At 38.6% G+C, this 11,217-nt stretch overlaps 1 protein-coding gene across 1 annotated transcript; it reads left to right on the forward strand.

Moving 5' to 3' along the window:
- Positions 1-2,497: 2,497 nt before the first annotated feature.
- On the forward strand, positions 2,498-5,101 carry LOC104606499 (clathrin coat assembly protein AP180). The gene has a single exon (XM_010271741.3). It carries the CDS (start codon positions 3,112-3,114, stop codon positions 4,957-4,959), a length of 1,848 nt encoding a protein of 615 aa, XP_010270043.1. The 5' UTR covers positions 2,498-3,111; the 3' UTR covers positions 4,960-5,101.
- Positions 5,102-11,217: the final 6,116 nt, after the last annotated feature.

Raw genomic sequence — 11,217 nt, forward strand, 5'->3', positions numbered from 1 at the left:
GCCTTTCTAAATGGATTTTAATTTAACTTCTTCTTCTTCTTCTTAGTTTTCTGATGACATTGCTAGATTCCAGCAACCTTACTGTTGTTAGATTGATCGTCAGAATCCAGCACCTAACTTTTATGGGTAATGAACAGAGATAATCCATACTTAGTCACCTCTGATTCCGGTCCGTTTTGTAATATTTGGGCAAAGGAGAGCAATTTGGGTAGTATTCTACCCGATTTCCGTTGGGTTTTTATTGATTTGATCTTGTGCACCTTGGAGCGGATGCAGGATCAATGTTGGCTTTGGCTTGACCTAATCGTGAATATGAGATCTATGTCAACAAAATTCTTGGTTGACATTTTTGAAAATAACGAAGACCATGCTAATTCTTGGTTACAAATGGAGAAAGATCTTGAGTTGGTAGTGGTTTTTTGGAGGCAAATGGTACCACATTGATCATATGCAACTTGGCGTTCCTAATTGGGTGATAGAACCCGATAAGAGGTTGAGGCGCTGTTACTGTTGATCAATAAATGGGTGCTTGATGTAAACCTTAATTCATTTCTAGCCTTAAAAAAAAGTCTCTAATTGGGCTTGTTGTTGAATATATGGGCCTTGGCTATTACAGCTATTTTTGGTGAATAAATAGTTTGAGAAATAAGTTTTGAAGTACTTATTAATATTTGGGAGGTCATTTTCCAAACCACCTACACTTATTTTTAAGTAATTATTTGGGTTCCAATGTCTGGAGAGCCGCTTACTAACTTAACAAATATACACATATATGATATTTTTCAATATTATATTGACATATTTTGATGGAAATGATGATTTTAACCCTTGCAACACACATGGGCCTATATGTCACACGTAGCACTATTAAACAAATTAATTTATTTAAGAATAAAATAAATAAACAAAAATAATTATTTGTAATAATAATAATAATAATAAAAAATCAGATATCATGTTACTATTAACAACAACAATAACAACAATTATACTAATAATTCAGATATAATAATCAAATAACAATTATAAAAGATACTAATATCACAATAAAAGAAAACCAAAGCATTCATTACAAATTTGGATTATCATTTCAATCATAAAGAAAAAAAAAAAAAAAACCAACTACCGCTTTTTGAAGAAGAAATAATATCAAATAAAAAAAAACATTTCAAGCACCAAAATAAATTTGAATTAATAGTTCAATAACAATAAATAATGTTTTTCTTCTAATTAATCACAAAAGGAATTGTGATGAGCAAATATTGACATGTTAACCACATTTTCCATATGGAAAATTCAGGTATTAGCATTTTTATTCACAATGAAAAAGGTAAACATCACAAAAAATGATCATACATTTGTAAATAGCTAGAGAACATAAAAAATGGGTTAAGAATTCACCAAAATCAGAGAGTGCCGCCAACAAGGCGTGGTTTTTCTACTTCCCAATCGCAGATCTATGGAGTATGGTGCAAAACGCAATGGTGAGATGGAAACACCATGGAGAGTTTCCCAAAATGGTGCAAAAATGGAGAAAAGAGTGAAGATTCACATATCTGGAACGATTTCTCAGCTTGGAGTCACTGGTCGTTGTCGCTGGCTCTTGTTCGAACTCAAATCTATCATCTTCTCTGAATTGGGGGTGTTCAATGGAACCTTGAAAAAAAAAAATGATGGGGACAATTTTGTCCCATAAAATGGAATAAGCGCTTAAAATAAGCTGCCTTAGGGTTGTTTTTTTAAGTACTTATTTTGAAAATAAGCACTTATTCATTCATTTTTTTTTTTGTCAAATGTGAATAATTTATCACTTATTGTATGGCCCCACCACTTATTTTAAGTATTTAAAAGAAGTGATATCAAACAGGGGCTACTACAATATAGAAGTGTGCCTAAAACATTAAAAGAGTTCATAATCTTGATGGTCGGACGGTCTAATAATGACTCGTGTTCAACAGACATGGTAGAGAGAACATCAAGGAAAAGGCTTAGCATACTACAGCTTTGAGGTTAAGTTTTAATAACTACAATTAACAAGAAATGCTTCATTTTAAAATTAATTTTTATTAACTTATATTCCATTTAAAAATTAAAAAAAAATATCTAATAATAACGGGTTAAAATAAAATTACTAATAAAAATAATAAAATCAAAATCCATTTACAAATACCATGAGTACAAATTAATAAAATTTAATGAAAATATATTTAACTTCAAAGCTAATTTTTATTAATTTAAAAACTTATAGGTTTCATTGACAAATTATAAAATATTATTATTTAAAATTAATTTTTATTAATCCAAAATTCAAATGGAAGTCGGGCTGCCTAGGTCAGATTTAAATGCAACCGAAGCCCAAGCCTAAGAGTTGGACCTAAGGCCCAAGACTGATGTGAAGCTCAATCAATCCAACTCTCAAGTCCAACCTACAAAATGAAATTGGGTGCATTTGGATTAGGCTTGTGTTGGGACAATAATAAGTTGAGAAAACGTGGGGTACGACTAGGGCTAGGCGTGGGTATGGGTACATCCTATAAAAATAAGTTGGGTGCTGGTCCTGTTTGAACTTTTAAGTTGGGCTCAAAGAAGCCCAAGAAGTCATTCTCATGGGTTGCGGCTTTTAGAGATGTGGTTGAGGCCCATGCATATGAATATATATCAACCATATGAATTTGCATTACTAATTAAATGTAACAGGAGTCTTTTAGTACCAAAAATAGGGTGATGACAGGGTCAACCAACAGAAGTGCGTGTCTTGGTCCGGCCGGTCTCTCCTCTCGGAATAGACTGAAAGGAGGGAAAGCAATGTCAACTGTCAATCACCCCTTTTGGCTTTTGCTCTATCAAATCAAAATGAAAAAGAAAATGTGTGTCTAATCTCTCTGTATGGTGAATAAAGCTATCCGACTCCGTAGGCCCCTCCTGAACGCTCCAAAACAATCTCAACCAAAATACAAAAGTTGGGAAAAATGGGTGTAGCATGAGTTGGATGTGAGTGAAGGTGGTGGGTGCAACCTCTCAAATCTTTCTCTTGTCCTATTTTTCCTTCTTTTGCTGGCGTGGTGGAAGATGGTATTCTGCTGATCGATCGATCGATCAAAATTCAAAACCATGCCGAGCAAATTCAAGAAGGCGATTGGGGCCGTGAAGGATCACACAAGTATAGGGCTTGCCAAGGTATCAAAGAAAAATACCTCCAACCTTGGTATCGCTGTGCTCAAGGCCACCACCCATGAAGCGATTCCTGTGGAGGAGCGATACGTGAAAGAGGTTATCCTCCTCGCCTCTGCCTCCAAGCAGGATGCAGCCATTTGTGCTCAGACTATCGCCAAGCGCATAGGTCGCACCAGCAACTGGATTGTTGCTCTCAAGTCTCTCATGCTCGTCCTTAGGATTTTTCAGGAAGGTGATCAGCAGCACTTCCCCAGGGAAGTCCTCGACACTATGAAGCGCGGCGCCAAAATTCTCAATCTTTCAAGCTTCCGAGACGACTCCAATTCAAGCCCCTGGGATTATACAGCCTTCGTGCGCTCCTTCGCCCTCTACCTAGACGAGCGTCTTGATTGCTTCCTCAATGGCAAGCTCCATGGCCGACCTTCAAATTGGGATCAAAAGCAAGGTGGCATCATCAATTATGAACCCGCCGTTTATGACATTCAGCAGTCCCCTTCGTTGCTCGAGAAGATCTCTTGTTGGCAACGCTTACTTGATCGGGCGATGGCCACCCGCCCCACTGGTGCCGCCAAGAATAACCGACTGGTGCAAATATGTCTTTACTCGGTGGTGCTGGAGAGCTTTGATCTCTATCGGGATATCTCCGACGGTCTCGCAATTCTCCTAGATGGTTTCTTTCATCTTCAGTACGAATCCTGCGTTAATGCCTTCCAAACGTGCGTTAAGGCCTCGAAGCAATTCGAAGAGCTATCTGCCTTCTATTACCTGTGCAAGGGCCTTAACATTGGCCGAACATCCGAATATCCGAGTGTCCACAAGTTATCCGATGAGCTCATCGACACGTTGAGGGAATTCCTGAAAGATCAGGCTTCTTTCCCAACCGCTAATAATGGTAAGGCGGAGCCGCCGCAGAACCCCCAGTTGCTTCTCCGTGCATTCTCCACTAGCATGACAAGTTCGGAACCGTGTGAAGGAGGTGGTGAAGCCTCTCAACAATCCGATCAACCAGCAGAGACGATGTCGTCAGAGGAGAGATACTGGGGCTCGGAGATGGAACCGCAACCATCTAGTAGTGATCCCGACGCCGATGTAGGAGGAACAAGCCCATCCGTCGACATGGATCAAGAACAATTCGAAAGGGAATCCGATTTGATGGATATGAATGAAAGGGGAACAAGCAGCCCGCCCTTATTCAGTTCAGATCTTGATCTGCTTTTCAATGATCAGCCCCAACAAGAAGAGGAGCAACAGCCTTCGGTGTCGGGATTGGAGTTGGACGTCAAAGAAGATTCAAAGGAGGGGTGGGAGCTTGTGTTAACTCAAAGTGCAAAGGACATATCTTCCAAGCAAACTGGTGGGGAGGTAGACCATTTGTCTGTCATCGACAACCTGTATGATCAGCACAATTATCCAAACTATAATAACCCTTTCCTACAAGACATGGGTGAGGGTGGGACTAAGGGTGAGGGTGAGGGTGAGGGTGACGGTGACGGTGAGGGTGACGATGAGGGTGAGATCCATGCGCAGGCCATCAACCCTCCTGATCATCCTGTTGTTGCAGCAGATGGTGCCTTCTCCATCCCCACGTTTCAAGCAACTCCTACGTTTTGTGCACAAAACTCCGATGCCACAACACCGCCATTGCAAATCGAAAATGACCCTTTTGCACCATCCAATCCCCCGGGTGAAACTTCCTTGGATGGCTCCATGAATCAACATCTCCTACACGAACAACAACTGTGGTTGCAAAATCAAGACAAGATCATAGCAAGAAATTTAGTTTGACTGTTTTTTTTTTTTAATTTTCTGAATGCATGCTAAAGCTTGACCTGCTTTTGGAGGGAAAGGAAATGAAAATTCAATAGATTATTTCTATATATATATATGATCCAATACTATAGTATATGGATCCCAACTATTTAATTACGACCCCAATTGAACTCCATACAGATACAAGTATAATGCATTCACATCTAGGAGTAATTGCGGTTTAATTAGCTCAATCTTTGCAAATTAAAACCAGATATATAATGCACCTTTTAAGTATACCCCCATGCATTTTGCATTTGTATGTGTGTCAGTTGTCTGTATGTTGTATGCATGTATCCATGTACCCATATAATACATGTTAAGTATTAATCTCTTATATATATACTCATTTTCCCATGTTGGCTTCTTGCTAGTATATAATATATGTCATAAAACTTTTGAAAAAAATATGCACTCTAAATAAAAGGTCCATTAATTGTTATTTGGGATTTTTAGACTGTATTCCCCCTCACAATTCTGATTTAAACCGTAGACCTATAACAATTCAAATTTATAAACAGTTCCACCTATAACATCTATACTCTTTCAGGAAAATGACATCAACTCCGAACTGACACCTACCTTAACTGTATGATTGACATACGATTTCTGGGGTGAACTGTTTGTATTAATCATTACTTGACATAAGGGACTTTACTTTTTGAAGCGAATAGTACAATAACACATCAATAACCTTAAAAATCAAATAATTCTTAATGGAATTTGAAACCGCACCAACGCTGAAACAATTTATCCAATAGTGCAGCAACTGGGCTACCCCGGCCCTCAGTTGGAAGGTCTAATAATTGTTAGTATCTTTTATTGTAGATGTCTAATAAGCTTTATTCCACAACTCAACCCAATCCTAGCTCAAATTAATGTGTCTCCTAGGCACAAGTCCAGCTTAGTCCAATATACATGGCTCTATAAGCTAAGGGACGATATCCAGAAAAAGGCACACTCAGATTCAGCTTTTAGTGTTTGCTGTGTTGTGCAAAAATCCTACTTTTGTACTCTGAACAAAACTCATCTTAGCGATGACTTAATTATTATTATTAGGGATGCCTTTATTTAGTTGGTAAAACTTTTATTTGGATACGGTTTATGTTAATAGATGAATGAAACTTGGGTGTCATTTCTTAAGGTCTAGAGTGAAAGATGTGTGTGTGCGTCAGAGAGAGAGAGATTGTGTATAGATTTTCATAAAAGGATAAAAAATACCCAATGTTGGTCCTAACCATTACTCAATTACCCAATGTTGGTTCTAACAATTTTGGGTCTTGGGAACTGGAGATGGTCCTAACCTGTGTTCTTTTTTTTTTTTTAAACTGTGTTTACCACTTGCCGGCCTGAGATTTTACCATTAAACCAATTAATAGCCCTATTATCTCACATAAAGATCTCTTGAAGTTAAACAGTTATATAATTTTTTTAATAACTTGAACATTTCTTTTGGTACCCCTATTGTCTAAGAATAAGCATGATTACATGATTTTGTACCATTTGACTAAGATGATCATAGTAAAAGGAAAAAAAGTCAAGTTTTCTACATACTCATTTGCTTAACTGCGGTGAAAGCATTGATCCCGTGGCTGTTTGTTTGCAGTGTAAATCTGAATTGAATACAAATTTTGCATCTGGTTCAATTTTATATGTATTTGTTTGTAAGTATCGTTTGCATTCCTATCTAATACAAAATGTGTACATTATTTTTGTCTCATTTACATTCTCACTCACAGTACAGTTTTTGTATCCCAAAGATTGATGCAAAATTTGCACAATCTTTCTCCAAACTCTATTTTCTTTTTACATAAAGTGGGGACTACATTATCATGCTTCCTATCTCACTCCTACGCAAATAACCCTCCTACCTCTTGAAGGGATGAGAGATCCATCTTATGGACGCCCAAAAGATTGCGGAATAAGAGGCGAATTTCAAAAATTTTTCTCTCTCTTCAACTGGGAATCGTATTCCCCATTTAGAAAATTATATTTTCAAGGATCAATTCTAAACCATAAACTGAACCAGATCTGAACCAAAAAGGAGTGGGAAGGATTATACCTGATACGGAGAAATAATATCTCCCAACGAAGGTGTTCACGCCCAAGGAAGGATCCAAAGACTGCTCCCACTGAAGATGGCGCAGTGCAGGTGGAGCAGAATCAGCAGTGTTCTTCTCCAAGAACTCTGTCATTCGCAAGAATCAGCAAGATGGTACGTGAGCACAGCTTCCTTTCAATCATTTCTCAAAGGACTGATGTCAAGATCCAATCTTGACTTCTCCCACAAGTGGAGATCGAACTGGCAAACAGGGCGGCAAGAACAGGGAGGCGGCAAGAGAGTATTTGCAGGGAGCAGAATTCTCTCTTCTTGATTTCAGCACTAAAGAAAACCTGATGATCTGTATGTTTTTAGGCTGCCGCCCCCTTCTTCTTTTATAATCTTAAAGGGATCAGCTCCTAATCAGATTAGGAGTTGCTAATCCAAATCATATTTGGGTTAGAAGTTCCTTTAAGTGATAAGGGATAATCCTTATCTTATCTGGAGATCAGATCAGCCATCTCCTAATCTGATTAGGAGGTTTCCAGATCTAAATCTTATTTAGATCTTGGACTCTCTAAGTGGATAGGGTCTAAGCCCAATCCTATTAGCTGATCCACTTCAGATTTCGCCCCTTTATTAACTAAATAAACAGCCCAGTTCAAAATGGGCTTTAGGCCTATTAAGCTTATGTGCTCACTTAACCCTCTTAACTGCTGCCCAGTTGGGCTTCCTTGTATGGCGTGGGACCCAAGCATTGATCTACACATCAGCCACATGGGTTCGGCCCAGCCTTTGTTACAAGGCCTGACTGAATACACTGTTAAAGACAGTGGGCAGATGCAAGATTAGCCCATCAGGTATTAACCTCAATGGTCTTACACTTAACCTCTCAGCCCATAATGATCATACACTGTCCAACAAGAGAGGACCTCTCCCTCGGCTACAAGGAACAGTGTTGCACTCTCCACTTCATATGGATCCCGGGAATTAAAACCTTCTTGCAAACATTTTAGAAACCATATATATACTTTTATATCTTATATAAAATATATTTTACAAAACAAATCTCAACGGTTGAAATCGGCTGCCGGCAGTCTTGGTTTCCATCAGTGAGAGTGCATCCCCGATCATTACCTTTGTCCAACAAAAGGGCTGATCCTATCACTATGATCACCCACTTAGATGAATTCTCGGACTGTCCCAACATACCTAGGTTTTGACCCCCGCTAAGGATCTCACTGATTGGTACATCAAAGATAGCCCAATCCGACACCTAGTGCAGTATCATAATCGAGTATAGGGGTCGGGTGTAACTTTCCAGTTTTGCCCATCAATCTCCGAGGTCCAGGGCAATACTGGAAATCTGGTCCAGTTCAAAGATTCAATTAATCCTACACTGTATGTGCCTAGGGTCTCACCCTGGCAGCTGAGACAGGCCACCCCAACCGACTTGGTGGTACCACAGTGTCAGCCTTGTCAGGATAGGTCTCCCCAGACCGACCCACTGGCTGTGAACATTTTAAACTAACACGAGTCTCATTAAGTGTCCAGTTTAAGGGTATTACACAGAAACATACCAAGGGAACATGATTCAAATATGTATCTTTATTTATTTACAATAAACTCATAAAGTACATCATTCTGATTGAAGCTAAGGGCATACAAAACTGTATAACACCTCTATTCTCTTTCAATATAAGGCGGAGACTGAATCGATTTAATTCTTAAAAACAAACAGGACAAGACCAAATTTAAAGCAAAAATAAACCAAAATTTACACTCAACCTATTACTCCCTTAAAGCTACACCAGTACAAATGAAAATAGCACTGCAAATAAATTGATCCTAATTTATCATTTACCATTTGAAGGAAGCAATTATTCACTCTTTGTATTTCTCGACCATCTGAATTTTGATTGTGGAATGCACTGCCTGTCATTGTAATCCGTTTCTGATATTTCTAACAAAGAGGAAAAAATAACAGTTTCAATCGATGGAGATACTAGAATATTCTTTGTACCTCAATTAACTCTTAGTTTTATGTGAGAATGAGATCTATCAAATGTTGGGCGTCCAAGTCTATGCATGCCCATCAGCATCAGGTGTATGCTGAAACTCTTTCCCCCACCTTCCCGTGCGGTCTAAGATCGATGGCGAACCCACATGTTCGTCAAGCTGCAAAAATAATCAAGTTTATACTTTATAGCTTTTTATATGTTTATGTTTATATCTATATTATATAATTTTTACATACCAAGTATTCTTTTACATGTGAAAAGCTTTTGTTCGGAAGATATCACATCAAATTCAATGGACTGTGAATGTCCTCGTTGAAAACAATATCAGAGATAAGGTAGATAGCGTGAAGTGATGCAACCGACCGGTGTAGTTTAAGTAACCTGAACGCTGATTCCATTACGTGATTCAATTCTTTTCTTCATTTATTAAGTTGGTAGTAAAATCACTGGACCAGTCTGTGTAATATATATATATAATCTATTCGAGTCATTTTCTTATATATTTTAAACATTGTGAAAGCGAACGACCTCCGAAAACAGAGATTGCTGAAAAGCCGAAAAGTTTAGGTTGAATCGCAGTTCCTAAGTTTTGACTTCTCTCCCTTTGAGGAGGAAAATAAAAGGATTAAAATTCATGAGCGTGAAATCAAGAGACAAAGAGGTGAGTGTGGGGGGCAGAGTCCCACACCCTTTTTCCTTTTCTTTTCCCGAAGACCACTTTACGTTTAAATTACACAAATAAGCAACCCCATAACCCATTGAAGATGAATTTCCGGATTAACACAGGGAGAGAAAAAATGGAGGTTTTAGGCCACAAACACAATTGAGTAATGAATTAATGGCAAAAGAAGAGATGCATACGTCTTGTTACTTATGGGATGATGGTGCATCCAACTACTCAAACACAATGGTCCTACCTGGTTTCTCTCTCTCTCAACTAAAATTCTACTTTTGCCGGCAGTTGCAGTATTCACAATCGCACAAGGCAATGGGCCCTTGGGCCCTCATTTCTACTCCAAAGGATTGGAGACGTACAAGTACAACACCCTTGGCGTTGACAAATCCTTCAGGCCACAGTACGTTAGCATCACTTGATTTGCCTCAAAATAATATTTTAAGCCGTTGGCCTAAACTCTAAACTTTGATGATCATGCATCAACCATTTGAACTTTCTACCCAGCCCTTTGATAATTCTATGCTTCCCGAAAATCGAAACAATCCCCTCTGTGAATTTTGATAAGGTGCCACCTGATTGCTTAACACTTTCATGATACCAGTTGGTTTGATTGGTTCCAAGCTTTCTGGTATCATAGTTGAACTCTTTACCCTTCTTTCTATTAATCCTTAAAAAGGGTATAAACTAAGGCAATATTTGGAACTGGTGCTGTTTCCCAAATAAACACCATTTTTTTAGAAAATGGTGCTCTGCAATGGAAAGTCATTCACAGAAAACGGCTTTTTTTTTGGAACCATTGCTTCCACCTAGGCAATGATATAAAAAATGAGAAAATGACAATGTGAGGCCATATTTTCTTTTTCCAATTTTCAAGATATAGTCTTAGAAAACATTGTTTGAAAAAATGCCCAACCAAATAGTTGACGTTTCCCCAGCACCGAATGTCCTTCATGGCATCGGTTCCAAGCATGGCCTAAATCGATTGCAGCTGACACAAAATTAATTTCCCGGTTTTTCGGATGAAGCCAAATCAATAGGAATTCCCATGTCTCAACAAAGAACAAACAATAGTTTTGATTTGGAACCCAGAGATCCACAACCACAAGTCGCAAAGGGGTAGCGATGCTAGATGACACAGAGCAAGCACCATGAGGGATAGAACGCATATGTAAAGACGGAGGCACTCCATATCAAAGTTTTAACACTAACAATGTCTCTTCTGCTCTGCCCATTCAAATTGAAGATACTCCTTATCACTTTATCAGGGAATTACTATCACGCTACAACATCAACATTGGAGTAAGAAGTAGGAGATTCTCTTGAGAGGGAGAGGGACCCATCAGAAAAAAACGGTATCGAACTCGGGCCAGAACCCAGAAAGAAGAGGACAATAAAATTACCATATATCCCAGGGGAGATAACAGTATATCACGTAAACGGGGGAAAGAAAAAAAAAAAAAAAACAAGGAAAATGGGCGGTGTGTTTTGAGCAAATC

This window comes from Nelumbo nucifera, chromosome 1 (assembly GCF_055504915.1).
Source record: "Nelumbo nucifera cultivar China Antique chromosome 1, China Antique-T2T, whole genome shotgun sequence".
Taxonomy (NCBI): domain Eukaryota; kingdom Viridiplantae; phylum Streptophyta; class Magnoliopsida; order Proteales; family Nelumbonaceae; genus Nelumbo; species Nelumbo nucifera.

What these genes read in the sequence shown, in the direction of transcription:
- LOC104606499 (XM_010271741.3), top strand. Translation starts at nt 3,112, where the DNA reads ATGCCGAGCAAATTCAAGAAGGCGATTGGGGCCGTGAAGGATCACACA.